At 45.7% G+C, this 16,761-nt stretch overlaps 1 protein-coding gene across 3 annotated transcripts; it reads left to right on the forward strand.

Moving 5' to 3' along the window:
- Window positions 1-1,232: 1,232 nt before the first annotated feature.
- On the forward strand, window positions 1,233-16,369 carry LOC117148609. Of its 3 annotated transcripts, none has more exons than XR_004459904.1 (11): window positions 1,233-1,554; window positions 7,648-7,914; window positions 8,194-9,168; window positions 9,231-9,327; window positions 9,436-10,351; window positions 10,423-10,926; window positions 12,402-12,668; window positions 12,734-12,886; window positions 12,950-14,029; window positions 14,123-14,330; window positions 14,386-16,369. XR_004459904.1 is itself a non-coding variant. In XM_033316091.1 (11 exons), the coding sequence occupies exons 3-11, from the start codon at window positions 8,524-8,526 to the stop codon at window positions 14,181-14,183; spliced, it is 3,831 nt and encodes a 1,276-aa protein (XP_033171982.1). In that variant the 5' UTR covers window positions 1,233-1,554; window positions 7,648-7,914; window positions 8,194-8,523; the 3' UTR covers window positions 14,184-16,369. The 3 variants fall into 3 exon arrangements, 2 of the variants coding, with proteins under 2 accessions (XP_033171982.1, XP_033171981.1); XM_033316091.1 differs by adding an exon at window positions 11,303-11,410 and having other exon boundaries at window positions 14,123-16,369; XM_033316090.1 differs by having other exon boundaries at window positions 14,123-16,369.
- Window positions 16,370-16,761: the final 392 nt, after the last annotated feature.

Consider the following 16,761-nt stretch of genomic DNA (forward strand, 5'->3'; position numbering starts at 1 on the left):
AAATGAATTTTAGCATTTCCTTGTATTTTGCTTAATATGAACACATGCTTATAATTATACCAGTCACTCGCAGAGCAAGAGGGTATACTAGGCTATACTTCGTGAAAAGTATGTAACAGGCAGAAGGAAGCGTTTCCGACCATATATATTCCTAATCAGGATCAATAGCCGAGTTGATCTGGCCATGTCCGTATGAACGTCGAGATCTCAGGAACTATAAAAGTTAGAAGGTTTAGATGAAGCATACAGATTTTAGAGACATACACGCAGAGCAAGTTTGTTGACCCATGTTGTCACGCCCACTCTAACGCCTACAAACCGAACAAAACTACCACGCCACACTTCTGAAAAACGGTTTGATATTTTTTCACAGTCCTATTTGTCTGGCAAATTTCTATCGATTTGCAAAAAAAACAAAAACAAACAAAAAAAAAAACGATTTGTCACGCCCACTCTAACTCCCTAAAACCACCCAAAACTGCCAGAACCACTTTTTGATAGTTTTTCATAATCTTATTAGTCTTCATAACTTCTATCGCTTTTCACGCCCACACTTTTGTATAATTTTAAAATGTTTTCTCATTTTATTCCCCATTATCTTCGATATCCCAGAAAAATGATGCGATTTCGCCTTAACAGGCAAGCTTTATGATAAATATTCGATAAGTAATTGGAATTGCCGTAACGAGTATCCGTTTAGTTACATCAAGTGAATTGCCGTAAGTTTTAAAAAATAACGAGTATTACATTCGCGATAGAGATGGCCAAAAAAGCGATAGTTGTAAGGAGTCGTAATTTCGTGCAATCTTCCTCTTCCAGTGGCAAAGTTCGCGGGCAGCCTAGCTTTTCCAGCGGGCCGCGGGCACTGGTTTTTCCGACTGCGTTGCCACAGGGCTGACCGCAGCTTTTCCACCCGAGAAACTTGGCGCTGGCGCTCTCGCTATCGCTACTCTCTCTGCCGCTCTCTTCTTGATTCGTTTCGATTCGCTCGTTGGCATTCGGGTTGCCGAAAAATGGAGACTGCTGCTGCTGGCGCTGTTGGCGCAGGAAAATCCATTTTCCATTTTCCTACATGCGGACACTGGCTCAAAGTATCGTGTGCGGCGGACGTCCTTGTCGTGCGTGCGTCGTTTGCTCGCGCTGACGGTGTTTTTTTGCGTTGGGTTCAGGGAGCACATCCACATCGCATCGGGCAACATGGAGACATAAGCACCAGCTAGGCGGAATAACAAGAAGGCCCAACTAGAAGAAGAATAGAAGAACTCTGTATTTTGCAATCGCACAATTGGAATTTCGAATCGATTTATATAGTGTTGTGTGTTCCTTGCGGTTCGTGGTGTGCTGCATTTTCGGAAGATGCCTGGTTTTTTCTTTTTGTTTAGTGAGATTTTCTCCTATTTTTTTATCAATTTCGGTGAGAGTGCTGTGCAACGAAAGGGAATACGCAAAAACGATTTTTTGTAGAAAGTCGCGAGAGTCCCCGAAGGAGAAGGCCATACATAGAAACGAAAAGGAGAAGGAAAAGCGAAAACGAAGCAAAGGCAGCGCAATAAGGTAGCAAAAGAAGACAAAAAAAGGAGGATAAAAAAAAACGATGTATTTGTTTGTGTGCGAAAGTGCGAACACCGTTAGTTATGCTAACATTGACAGTGAAAATGTGAACAATACGCGGAGAAAAGAGAATCGTCTGCATGTGGAAAATATGAAAAGTGCCCAATAATACATTTTCACTTGACCCAGACGCTGGTATGTGTGTGTTTGTGGGAGTGTGTGCTGCGAGTGTGCACACCAACACACACAATTTGTGGTGTGGCGGAGAAGACAGTGAGAGTTCCGGGAGAAGTTGCGAACCAGCTGGCTCGGTGGACGTAAATATTTAATTGCCCACTGGGTGTATGGGTGTATGTATGTGTATACACTCGGTTGTATAAAAATACGGAAATGTGTGTACTTGGTGATTTTTGTTTATTGTATGTTATTGCAAACGAATTTCGAATAGCCAAAGGTGTGAGAGTTCAACGAAAGCAACAAAAAGAGCAGCAGCAGCGGCCAAGTCCTGAACTCCCCAAGTGAAATAACTGTTTTTGCGCAAAGTTTTCTGCCGTTATTGTTGTTGTTGTTGTTACTGCTGCTGCTGCTGCTGCTATCTGGTTGTTGATATTGTTGTTGCACACACACACAAACAGGCACCCTAGCAAAATCATCATCAATTACGCCCCCTCCATAGAAAAACCGGAGAGTGTGTGCGTATGTGTGCGCCTATCAAAGCTCTCTCTTCGCCCACACTCACACACACACACGCATGCAATAGCACCCGCACCCGACACACACACACACACACACACGGGCGCACATAGAAATATAGTCCCCCTATAGGCACACTTTCTCTGATACTGTACCGTTTTAGTTTATTAGCTTGTATTCCCCTTCGACAGTGGTGTTCGTTGGCCAGAAAGTCTGTAAAAATGTTTGTTGATTCGATCTACAGTGGAGCCTGCCCAAGTCGATCAACGCTTTCGGCCTTACGTCAGCTTGGCTCACGAAGGCCAAAACGACCCCAAAAGTAATGGGAGACAGCTGGTTCAGCTGGGCGATGCTCCAAAACATTGCTGGTGGGGGGAAACTCCAAACTTAACCTTGATGTTTTCATTGTCTACTGTTGATGTGAGCACTGTTCTCTTGGCTTATAACTTCGAAGTTATGCCAAAATACGATTTGTTTACGAACTTTGTACGCGGTACTAACATGAAGTTCGAACACTTAAATATCAGTTGTAGTTCTCGATAATCGCCAGTGGTCATAGATGACAACTTACTCATAACCTTAAAAATCGGCGAGAGGTGTTTGAAAGTATGCAACTAATAACATTCTGCACCATTATGGGCAATTCCTGTGTAACCCTCGAATGATTGTTATCTCAATGCCTTATCGTCGCTATTAGATATACACTACACTGATCCCCAACAGGTATTGTTTATCTTTTCCTCTTCGTACGCACGTGAAATTCTTTTCAGCAAATTCCGAGATGTGTGTGAGTTCATGTGCGTAGTCATAAGTTATAGAAAACGGCCAATTACTCTCCCTGGGTAAAATTGATTGGACGTCTAGTCGATCCATGAACTGCCCTTAAATTAAAGTTCTATTACGAATAAGTAGTTCGATATCGATGTGAATGGGTGTATGGTACCGTACCGTACCCATGGTACACTTCCATTATCGCATGTCTAGCCAAATATGTTTGATGGCTCGGCCTTATTTTATGGCATCCGAATATCGAAAGAGTACAAACAAATTTAGCCCCGGCCAGCAAGTACATACCAAATCCAGACGTGGCAGTGTTGATTCCCCATTCCACACTGCACACTGTTATTTTCGCATTTACGGCGTAATTACTCAGCCAGATCTTGATGGAAAACGGCGGAGCGATCGCCACTACACTCATCTGTAGACAGCCCAGTTCACTCAGATGGGGCCACGACGCCCATATCACATGACCAGGCGGCTCTACAAATCCGCAGAGGATTAGTCTTATAAAATTTGGCCGGTAGTAAGATAAGCTTCTTAAAGATATATAGATATAACCGTTCGGTCATTCCCAACAAGATTCCCTTTGTTCATTAACGTACAGTTTAACTAAGCTGTTTCGTGCAAATTCCTTTATATTTCATATACATATTTCCATTTAATTGGTAGCCTTAAGCCCTTTGAAATTCCAAATAACAGCTCCTTTAGACTTCGTTTAAAATAGATTTCATGATTTCCAAGTATTCCTGTGGCCTCTTTAGTGATTAACGACTATTGTTATGCCAATGCAGCGCAGGAGGTCGAGTGGTAAATGCCAGGATCTGTATCTAATCAGTTTTGGGAAGCCGTTCCAGCGTGCTGCATAGTCTTAGTTCCGATGCACTGCTGCAGTTGTGGGCTCTCAAGGTGGGCATTGTGGGGTGGTCGTGGGCGTAGGCGGCAGCGTCAGTGTTTCGGTGGCCTTGACCAAAGTAATGTGTGGGAAGATTAAATCCTCAAAAGAACGTAAACAATGGGGCATCTTAAAGTAATCCTTTAACAAAGCCCCCTGCTTAAGGCAACTCGAGAGCCCAGCAGCCAGCTGTAATCGCATCAACTGCGCCGTGCAACCAGAGCACCATTGCACGAGATGGTAATCAATATCAATGCAAAGATAAGCTCCTACCACTGCGAACTGTGGGCATCTTGAGTTTCCTGAGTTTCCTCAGTTTCCCCAGTTTCCCCAGTTACCCCAGTTTCCTCAGAGTTCCCAGTGCCCAATAGTCGGGGTAGCCAGGGCTCAGTGCTCAGTACTTAGTACTCAGTGCTCGGGGTGCAGCATTCAGCACTGCGAGGGACGACTAAATGCTGCTTCAGAGTCAATTTGCATCCCGTGTCGGTGTGTTGTGTGTGGCCCAGAACACAAGGATATGTGTGTGCTTTCTCATAGTTAATTCAGCCTTGTTTACGAGTTGGTTAAGTTGGCCAAGAGGCTCGCACTTGTTTACTTTAAAGGTTTATTGTTCATTGCATTGTGGCGCATATAGGGCAGCTGGTGGGATCAGGATTTCATGTAGCAGGCGCAATCCTATGTGATAAATATAAGTAAGAAATAATATATCCCACATGTGTATCGCAAGCTCGTCGAGCTCATTAAGTACTTATTTATTTGTACAATCGGTTATTAAGAGGTCCACAGCTGTGGACAGACAATCGAAACGCCCAGATTTGTTTATTATGTTTGGCAATTTTTCATCGACTGCCAGATTCCGAGTTCCAATTGCAAGTGTTTTTTTGTTGGGGAGTAGCGGCCAAATTGTGGTTGGGCGGGTCCACAAAGACACATAATACCAGCCGTATGTAATAAAAAGTGGGCAAACCCGATGTGCAGCAAATTAATAAACTTTTGCTAACTGTGCGAGCATGTAACATTGGCACAAAAAACCAGAAGCTAAGGCAAAAAGGAGCAAAAGGCAGCCAGAGAGTCAACAGCGAGAAGAGCAAGAACAACAAGGACTGCAGGCAGGAAACCTCCCTCGCAAACGGAAACTCATTTGCCAACAGTTTGAAACCAACTTCCGGCCCAGTAACGACGACAACGACAAGGGCAGCCGCCTGCGACAAATGCATGACAAAAGTCACATTTAAATGGGCGAAGGGGGGTGGTGGTGCGGGTTGTGGGGGCGGGCACTTCACGTGGGCGGGGCTGGTGGGGAAAACGCTTCAACAGTGGCGGCAACAAAGCCCAACAAAATCAGCGCTACTTATCAAAATTAGAACAGCAAATCTCGGCAAACAAATTAAATATAGTAAAGCAAACTTTCCCACTCGCTGTTTGCCATATACATATGCACACATATATATATATATATGCGATGTATATATATAAATATATATATATATGTGCATATATATGCGCCAGCACAGGAAGTCCGTAAAGCCCTCATAATGCCTCTGTGCTGCTGTTCGGTAACTGGAATAAAGCGTTCCAATTATTATTATTTTTCGGGGAAATGTCTGGAGTTGAGCCAAATGCATCGGGAAATTGATTATTATTTTCTCGCTTAGTTTTGAGCTGTTGTTTTTCGGGCTAAAGTATAGGTAAATAAATACCATCTAAGTATGTAGTGCGATTTCCAGATAAGTTTAGGCGCCTTGAAAGCAACCTATACCACCTGATTAGGAATGCAGATGAATTATGAGCTTAGAGCTCGCATTGTTGATTGGTATTCCAAGAAATCGCTCCGAAAATATCCCCCATGAATGGGAAAACCACATTTGTTCAGCCTGAAATTGTGCAGATTTTTGCAGAATTGCAAACGCAAACAATTCGAAAGCTCGGAAGTTTGCCGTAAAGTCCCCGATTTGCCCAGCAAATTGCTGAAGTACGCAAATGCATGCGTGTGTCCTTTGAGTGGGTCGCCATCATCGCTAAGTACGCACCGGGCACGTCTTACGTAATTGAATTAAATCCTTTTTAATTTGCTAGAAGCGGCCACTCGGCACATACATAAGGTGGGCACCTAATGCTCTGCCCGAGCATGAGCCTAGAGCTCCAGAGCTCCGCTTGATTGACAAATGAACAAATCGATGCGGAAAGACAGCGCACGGAGTGCATTATTGATTGGATTGAAATGGCCCCGGGGATGTTTAAATTGACTTTATCGCCTCGCAGTCCAGCGGGCATATCTAGAGAAGGCTTTAAGAAGCTACAACACATTCTCATTTCTGGAGCCAAGTGTTGCGAGAATGCCAAAAAGTATGCAGCGAAAATGAAACAACTTTCGAACTCAGCTAGTGCATACTTTTGGACACCTTCATACGTGTTTTGTATGCAATGACTACACCATCGCATTTCTTGAAGGCTTTGAAAAAGCTACAAGTTCTTATTTCGAAAACAAATTATTATTGGTATAAATTAGGTATTAGTATCATTTGGAATTTCACAGAAAAGTATTGCATACTTTTGGATACCTTTCTAGTTCTTTTTCCTGCGACTCCACTGATGGAATAGCTTCACAAATAAATGGCTTAAAAGCTATCAAGAACCTACGCATTCTACTTTGGAAAACAAATAAAATTAGTATCAAATTAAGCAAACTTAACTATTGCATACTTTTGGATACCTTTATAGGTGTTTTCCTGTGGCTGTTACCCTACTCTGTTACAATAGCTTCAGTAACGAATTTCTTGGAGGCTTTCATTCTCATTTGGAAAACAAATTAAAATTAGTATCATTTTGTGGCCAAAATTGAAGCTCTTTCAATCGGAGCCATTGCATACTTTTGAACACCTGTATAGAGGATTTCCCCAATGATATTGTGTACTTCAAAAATCTCCCCACTCCTAAATATATGTATATTTAGGGGCGTTGTTCGCCTGCATCTTATAGTTACCAATATTGGTGTCACAGACCCATTTTTCTGCCAATTTAAGCCCAACAGCCTTTGTTGTTTTCAAACGCTATCATTAAAGGAGGCGCAGTAAACCTGGCACATTGGAGTCGCACGCGAGCGGCTCCACTGCTACATATATCCACTGGTATTTGACTGGAGCGGAAAGAGGTCGATAGGGCAAAGTGCGTTTGTTAATGACAAAATGGTTATACAAGTTTGCCGCGGGCACGCAACTACAAATAACAAGATTGAAAAGCTCGCTCGGCGAGCCAAAAGTCGAATACCCTCGCAGCTGCATAACAATTTGTTATATTGTTAGTTGGAAAATCATTTTGAAAGGCCACTACACTCGGGAGCATTTATGCTGGAAATATATGTATGTACATGGGATATAGTCATGAAACTAAAGAGGTAACCTCAAGGATATAAAAAATAGTATCCTGTATATTGCTATCCTTTCTGTGAGGTAGGTAAGTCGCAGAGGCCAGCTTAAAACGTGGAGAATGGGGTAAATTGTTCAATTTGGCCCAGAAAAACGTATTTCCGTTTAAATTCCGGGTTAAGGTGGGAGTTCCCGCCAGCAGCACTTGACTGCTGAAGGTACTTAAAAAGATGTCTGAAAGTATGCAATAAAAAATGACGTCGTTTTTGAATGAATGCCTGAAATGATCAAGTTAGTTGGCTTGTTTGTTTGTACACAAACAGTAGCTGCATATAAACTGATGTATTTTCTGTACGCCTTTTGTAGGTTTTCACCTGCACACACCGCCTTTAAAGTCCTGACACTGAATACCCGCCATTTGGAGGCCATGAAAGCGGGCTATTTATGGATCGAATAAGTAAAAGGAGTCCCAATCAATTTAAACACCAGTTCAGCATCTTGCGGTGGTTGCTACAGCAAGCTGGCCGAGAAGAGGGCACTCCACAAGGGCTTCGCCGGCGATAGGCGATACTAGGGGGCGTCACTTTTAACGGAAAGAAAGGAGAAGCCAACCCGAACGAACCATGAAACATTGTAAGTTTGCTCGTTAGTCAATCGACAAGTTTTCCAGCGATGCGCATGTATATTGTAAGGTGCTTTCCTTCGCTGGGATTTAATCAGAAATGTTTACCATCCTCGATGCACACTGTGGGTGTCTAAAAGTATGCAGCGAAAATAGAATCATCATGATACCCCACATATTGACGAGACTTCAGCTCGTTAAAATATTGCAGCGTACTTTTCGACACTCTTATGGAAGACTTTGAAACTCACTTCTTCTGTTATTTCATCGAACTGTTTGCCTATTTTCAGCAAATATTTCCATACACAAGGACATGATGGAATTCGGGTAACTAAAACCGAGAGCAACGCACAAAATTAGAAGTAGGAACACATTCACCGAATACTTCATTCAGCGGTTATAAATCGCGCTAAAGATCATGAAGCGAACGGATACATCCGGAACGCGTAAATGAAAGCACACTTCCGAACGAAGCAACTTTGATATATATCAACCAAACCGAACTGTTCCCAGCGGATCAGTAAGAACCAGGACGAACAGGAGGACGAGGAGGAGGGGGACGAGGCCGAAGGGCCAGAGACGGCAGCCAAATCGCGGCCGCGCCAGCGGGCACAGCGGTCATGGAACCACCCGGCGGAGTGCCGCCGGACAGGGATCGGCAGCTGGTGCTCCGTAATCAGTCGGCGGCCCTCGTGCCCGTGGTCGTATCCGCACCAGCCACGGGAACGGGTGCAACCACGCCCAACCCGCAGCCACCGGCACAGGCCCAGTTGTCCCTGGTGCCCAGCAAGCCAACCAGTCTGAGTCTTCAGCCGCATGCCGTGCTCCACGCCATGCAACAGTTGTCGCCGTCGGCGGGTGGCAACAACAATGCCAGTAGCACCGCCGCCACCGCCACGAGCAGCAGCAGCGGGAACGCGAACAGCGGCAGCAGTCCCGCCCTAGCCTCCACCGCCACGGCCATATCGGCCACCACGCAGGCAGCCACTGCCTTCAGCGGCAGCTCGGTGGGTCACCACCACCTGCAGCACCACCACCAGCATACGCATCCGCATGCCCCACAGCAGTCACAGTCACAGCCACAGCCGCAGCACCAGCTCCAGCAACCGCATCCGGCCAGTGTGCCGAGTGCAGCGCCACAAAGCCACCATCACGGCTCCATATCTGTCAGTGGGTCAGGCGGTGGACTACTCGGCTCCAGCGGCGGCAGTGGCAACCAACAGCAGGCCATCGAGAAGCTATCACGACCCATGGCTTTCGATAAGGTGGGTGCAATGACCTGGCATATCCTAATTGAATTGCTCCAATATATTTTGCATTTCTTTAGATGGAAATGCTGGTGCGGGAGATGCAAGATCAGGAACATGGCGTGCCTGTGCGACAGCAGAAGATGTTCCTGACTTCCATACCATATGCGTTTATGGGTAAGTGGTCCGTTACATCATCCAAACAATGTCATGATAACTTGCATTTAGCTTATAAGGATTTATAAGCATTTAACTAATCGCTGATTGCATGTTGGCCACTTTTAGGATACGATCTAATTGAATGGCTGATGGATCGCCTGCAAATCGAGGAGTCGGAGGCCCTCAACATTGCTAACCAACTGTGTCTGCACGGCTACTTCTTTCCGGTCAACGACTCAAAGACGCTGACCGTGAAGGACGACTCGTCGCTGTATCGGTTCCAAACGCCCTACTATTGGCCCTGGCAGCACAAGGCGCCGGATAACGTGGAGTACGCCATCTATTTGGCCAAGCGATCGCTGCGCAACAAGCAGCGCCATGCACTGGAGGACTACGAGGCGGAGGCACTGGCCTCGCTGCACAAGAACCTGAAGGGCAAGTGGGACTTCATCTCGATGCAGGCCGAGGAGCAGGTGCGTCTGGCCAAGGAGCGCAAGAAAGGTGACAAGATCGTGGGAGACTCGCAGGAACGAGCTTACTGGAGAGTTCACCGTCCACCACCTGGCCAGTTCACTCCGTTGGAGCCCTGTCCAGTGCCTTCGCGCGATCGTCAGGGCCTCAAGCCCAATAAAAAAAAGACTGTCGATGACATGCAGCGCGACGTTGACTACTTGGGCAAGTCGCTGAATCGGACGCGGATGAAGATGTCGCAGGCCTGCGAGTCGCTCGTTTGCTACTCGGAGACATTCTCCGAATACGATTTCTTTCTGCAGCCGGCACTGCCCTCCAATCCATGGGTGACGGAGGATATTGCCTTCTGGCAGCTGAACAACACCTTTGTGGACATTCCCACAGAGAAGCGCGTCAAGCGGTGGGCCATCTCCATCGAGGAGCTCGTCTCCGATCCCACTGGCCTGCAGGAGTTTACCGGCTTCCTGGAGAAGGAGTACTCGCACGAGAACATCCGCTTCTGGATAGCAGTCAATCGATTGCGCCGTTCCGCCCACTCCCAAGTGGCGCGAAAGGTCAACGAAATCTACGAGTGCGTATGACGAACCCTCCACTTGATCACCTTTATATGTGTGTGTAATCTTTGTTTTGTTGTTGTTGTAGGGAGTTTTTGAAGCCCGGCGCACCGTGCGAGATTAATATTGATGGCAAGACCATGGAGAGCGTGCTCAAGGGCCTGAAGAATCCATCGCGGTTCACTTTTGACTCAGCATCGGAGCACATATACATGCTGCTGCTGAAGAAGGATTGCTACCCGAGATTCATACGGTCGGAGCACTACAAACGCCTGCTGGACACCGGCATACAGCCGTCGTACAAGAAGCGCTTTTTCAACTTTGGCGGCGTGAGCGGTGCCAAGAAGAAAATGACAGCCGCGCTGAGTAGCCAGCCGAATCTGGGGGATGCGGCCAAGGGACCCAGCGGCACATCCGCCGGCAGCTCCATGATGCAGGCTCCACCACCCGGAAATCTCGCCCGTCGTCGTGGCAGCGATCGCAGCCTCACGGGCTCCGCCCACGAGCTGGCCGTGATCGGTGTGAACAAGGATGCCGGCTCCAAGGTACCGCACTCTCATTCCCAGAGTAATCTCAGCGAAATCCCCTTCAGGTAAGTAAAGATCTCGACCGGATGGAGAGGTGCTGAGTGAGTTCAGTTCAATAATCGATACGATCGGTATTCAGCGAGCTAATTTTTCTGATTTTTCGCAATGTTTGATTTGCCTGAAAGAGCCAAGCTAAGCAAAAACATCGTTTTGATTTTTGGCGACAAAGCTTTTGGTTTCCATTCAACATATATACTACTATACTACTAACTTTTTCACGATGCGCACGAGACCTTTAGAACGAAAACAACAAAGAATCCGAAATCCGAAACCCGATACCCGAAACCTGAAACCCCCCGAACAATTGAACAACAATTGATACTCTAACAATTGATTATATCATATATATGCCATACAATTTACATCACACACGCACTGCAGTAGCGATTCAATTTATCGAGGCGATATGCCACAGCGCCACATGGCGATCATGGATATTGGGATATATGCGGCTTACGGGAATCGCGAAAGTAGTTTGCAGGCACTTCCGTAAGACATGTTTATTGATTGGTTTTGCGAAACGCTTACTACTTACCACTTGTACTAACTAAACTCTTTCCAAACCCTAAACGTAATGCTAGTTTTCTCCTATCCACACCTCCTTTGTTCATCTTTCGATCTGTGCCCCAGACCTTTGCGTTACTTGCCTTCTGTTACCCTCGACTTGTCGCCTCTTCTGCCCATCTTTGAGATATCCAACTATTTGTCCAAGCTACTAGGCAACTTGAGAGCTTAATATATATATTTGTTAACTTTAGCATAAAATATTGCATCTTGGGGGAATGGGCGACATCAAACTCTTTTGTAAACTTACTTGTTGTCTAACTTCACCGCAATGCCCTTAGTATAACCGGTACTTCAGCATTAAGTTTAAACTATATTATTGAAATATGTTAATATTCCTATCCAGTTTAGGCTCTATTTTGTTATGTACCTAAACAAGTTTTGGGATACAACCACCCAGTCCGATTGATCTTACTAAAAGGATGTAACGCTTGTGTTTTGAATCGAGTACCGGATATATGAAAGTCGGATGCACCGACTTTGGCATTCCCACTTTGCTGTTTCCTGTCATCTGTATCTGTCCAGCGAGTTGCCAGTTGCCCCTGGAGTCTGTATGTCACCGCTGCGATCCTGTTTGCCTCGCCTCTCTTCCAGACTTCACCAACTGTCTCCGAATATACATTGTTTCAATCGTTGCTATGCTCGAATGTTTGCTGTTGTTATATTGTGTGTGTTCTGTACTATTTATGTACCATTTCGACATAAGATAAATATGGCCGATTTGACTGTTCGTTTCCGGATGCTTCTCCCATGCGCCTCTTACCCTTTTCTGTTACCAATTGTACATATGCATATATGTAAGTCTACGTGTTGAACACCAGCATTCCTTTTAACCACCGTCTAAATGTGTATATAGAGCATATGGTTTCCAGGAATTGCTATAATGTATATATGTGTACCATGGTTTGTCCCGCAGAGAAACGCCAAAGACGAAGACCACCGTCCTCGATGCCACGGAGTCCACATCGTCGTCCACGGCTCTGGCTGCGGCGGCCAGCAGTGCCGTCTGCCCGTGGGATGACCCAGCCGAATCAGTACCGCCGCCGCCGGCGGCGCAAGTGAAGCTATCCGTGTGTCCCTGGGAACTGGATAGTGCCACAGAGACGCCGGCAACGGCTCCAGCAGGTGGAGCAGGAGCGTCGAAGATCCTAAGTTCCACCGGGCAGCCAATGCGATTAAATAGGTAGGCGCACACCACCCAGAAACTCCGGATGTTTGGACAGCCAGTAATCAACATTTTATGCGCAGCACTTCCTCGGACAACAGCGATGTGAATGATCGAATGCAGCGCAATTTGGGCATTCGCCATCAGAACACCGTGGACAGCGGCGAAGCAGGCATAAAGCGTCTGATTCCCAACATTCCGGAGCAGCGTCGGGCGTCAGTCTCATTTACTCCAAGGTAATCAAGTGCTTTCATACCAAATCATCTCGAATTTTAAAGCGTCTTCTATTGCCTTGGCAGCCCCACTCCGGATTTCCAGCTAGGACGCACTCCAACGACGACCTCCTCACCAACTGTGGCGCCCAGCAGCTCCACTCCGCTGCAGGCACGCAGTGCTGTGTACGGCAGTGGCCAAGGCATCGCCAAAGATCCGCCATCTGGCTCGGATGTCGATGCGGAATTGGAGGAGGAACTGAACAAAATATCCCTGGGCGAGTCCTCGACATCGGAGCCGCCGCTTCTAGTAGTACCCACCCCCGAACAGACCCCGCCGCCCATAACGAAGATCACGCCACCACCGGGAGAAAGCGAGAATCAGGCGGATCAGGTGGTCGATTCGACCGAGATCCCGGGAAGCTCCTGTTCAATCCAAGGCAACCAGCTAGGCGAGGCCACGGCGCCTGTGACCACGGTCAAGGAGGTCCAAATCGAGCTGATCGAGCAGGGCAGTGTTGTCCAAACAGAGCCAGGTAGTCCGCCCACCATTAAGGTCCTGGTGCTAGAGGCAACTACGCCCGTGTCCGCTGAAACCCCGGCAGCAGAGCCAGGCGAGGATCTGGCAAAGATGGCCACCACGACCAACACCACCACCATCACCACCGAGGATCAAGCAGTGCGGGCGGACGATGCAGAAAGAGACGCTGAAATCGAGCAGACGGTTCTGGACGAGCTTTCACCAACCACCGACGAGTACCAGGAGGGACTGCAGTTTGGCGATGCCAAGGATGCAGTGGACGACTTCGATAGCATAGACATTGGCTATATACCGCCAGCACCCACCCCTGCGCCCTCCATGGCGCCCCTGGCCGAACTGGACGTGGACACCGTGGACGACGAGCCGTGCGAACCGGCCGCTCCTCCTCCTCCTTCCCATTCTGCTCCGCCCAGCAGCAGCAGCAGGGAACTGGTGATGGCCTCCGGCTCGGCTACGGCCACACCCACATCCAGCAACGAGGAGGCGCGTAAGCGGCGCAAGAAGCGAAATTCCGAGGGCAAGAAACTTAGCTCGCAGGACGAAAAGGACAAGGATGCGCGCGAAAGGGCCGGCGGCAGCAGCATGGATGCAGCTGACCACAATGCGGTGTGTCCCTGGGAAGACGAGTTAGTATAAAGCCATGAGTTTCACACCACCTAAAACGTGGCTAAGTCCGCTTTCTCCTTCTCCTTCTCCTCCCAACCAATGCTCATCCACAGGAACGTCAGCACCAACGACGGCACCTTCGTGAAGACATACGCCACACTGGGATACTTATGAATAAAGCCCAATCTGTTCAAGACGGTGGTCAACAAGTTGCTGAAAAGGAAGCCATTGAAGAAGTAGGGCCAGGCCTGGGTAGCTAAGTTTATTATACGGAGGGAGTATCTATTATAATACGTACACATGCAAACATATTATGTAAATGTAAGTATTTGAATAATTGAGCGTATGCATATGTAAATGTTAAATGCTTCTCAAGTTCTTGAAGCCGTTGAATCAAACGAGGCGCAGTGGTTTATTGCTGAAAATTTCAATTTCAATTGAAACGAAATGATATGAAAACGGTCTATGAATGCTACAAAAATACATACTTTATCTACAGACGTACATACTTATTTACAAATCCAAGTGGCTAACATGGCTAACGTGGCTAACTAGAGTAACGAGAAAAATCAGATGAAAACTAAATGGATATTAATGTGTTTAAAGTCGCGAGTGCCGCCTTCTGATTCACTTGTAAAAAAGCGATACGATGATAATTAAACGGAGCTTAGATTCGGCGCAGCAGACGACACATTTTAATGTATACAATGTATATGATCTTTCTGCGCATAAGAAACAATTTTCCATAGTTAATTCGAAGCTACACATACATATATATATATATATATATACTCCCCCTCAAAGTCAAAAGCAGTAATCAAGATCGCGATGAATATAGACCATAATTTGTATTATAAAGTTAGGCAGGCCAGCAGTGGGAACACTTTTCACAATCCATCTGCGATCAACTATGTATTTTCTCCTGGAAAAGCCCTTGTTATCCCAGCAAATTTGTGACCTCGAAAACCCCAGGATGAGCTGGCAAAGGGCAAGCTGGTGGTGCCTGGCACTTGGAATAATATTCTTGGTGCCTCGATCTAGAATGGGGACAATACTATCTGAAGTTGCGATGGTGATGGCGATCATGCTTGCCCCTTGCCAACTCAAGAGCCCAAGATTTATTCAGCTAGTAGTACAAAGTGTTGGGCCTATGTAACCATGGCTCCGATTCACCAACTAGAATAAAAGTCCCTCGGATAATTATATGCACAAGTTGCTGCGCAAGTAGTTGCCATTTGAAATCTCAGTTCGAAGTTAATTAGCCGTTTCATTTCACGCGTACATGCCAGAACTCACGAGCCCCAAAATTGATGTGCAGTGAAAATGAAACACAGTTGGAAAACGCAAATATTTAGGAGAAGAAGTGATTGTGTATGTAGATTATTAGAGAACCCATAGCCAACTTTGCCAGATTAAGTATTATGTATTATGTATTTGCCCATGCGAAACTGACTTGCGCGATCAACTTGTGCGTTTCAGATTATATACCCACGTGTCCTAGCAATGACTACCTAGTAATTTTCTCTATTCGACTAGAAATGTATTGAGCTGCCCGCCCAAACAATCGCAGTGGTTAGTATAACACTAACCACTTCTTACTCGTAGAGCCAACATCCATCGATGGGAGGGAGGCGAGATGGGCCGCATCTCTAAGATCAAATTGCATTCGATCGATTCGAACTTAACTTAATGTGAATCTAACAAATAGAAGAGACGAGTATATGAAACAGATAAACAAAGAAATTAGAGAATCAAATTAAGATGAAATCCTGGTTGTTCGCGACTAATACCTTTATATGAATCGAAAGATGATAACTTATCGAAGAACTATTACAATCTAAGTACATATATTTCTATTTTCATTGTGCATATGAATTAGCTACTTTACTGTCGAAAACCGATTTGCTGGTAAACAATCTTTATATGGGATATCCGAATATCGGAATATCCGAATATCCGATTATCTGAATATCTGAATTCTCTTTGTGCTTTCTATGCTAAACACACATTTTTGAACTACTTCAATTAACGAGACGAAAACCCAAAGCTGTAACACTTGAATTCCGAGATCCGTACATAAGTCCCCAAAACGATATCCCCAATGTAAAGAGCGTACCGAAAATCAAAGCCAGTGTTGCATAGATATTACGAAATAGTACGATGGTACGGTACGGTACGGGTACGGGGAGTACATACTTCAGTATAGAGCATATTGAACTTATAGAGCAAATAGAAAAATAGGAACGATGTGCCGATGTGTAGGGCGTGCGTACAAAATGTGTACATGAAACCACCGTTAACTTTGCTTCATGCGAGCCGAGCAATTAAAGAGTTAAAGAATAAAATACAAAATGAAAAATACAGATACAAGTGAAAAATGAAAAATGAAAAAAAGAATACCTAATGCAAACAAAATAAATCAGCAGCAGCAGCAGCAATAGTTCCGAAATTGTTGTCGAAATATATAATAGCAGCTTTTAGAACAACACCAAGGAAGTTGTAGTAAATGCGGAGGAAAATTGTATTGTTGTTGTTTTTTATGTACATTTACTTTTTTGTATTACCGTTGTTGTAAGTCAAATATGCCAAAAATGAATAGTTTACTAAGAGTTTACAACAAAAGATTCAAATGCAGGCAAGATATGAATTACTTTAAACGCAAATCGCAAGAACAAGTTCCGAATGTTTTTAGTAGTCAATGGAGAATATCTTTTAATCGCTTACACTAAGTGTTCCCATGCATATTTATGGG

This window comes from Drosophila mauritiana, chromosome X (assembly GCF_004382145.1).
Source record: "Drosophila mauritiana strain mau12 chromosome X, ASM438214v1, whole genome shotgun sequence".
Taxonomy (NCBI): domain Eukaryota; kingdom Metazoa; phylum Arthropoda; class Insecta; order Diptera; family Drosophilidae; genus Drosophila; species Drosophila mauritiana.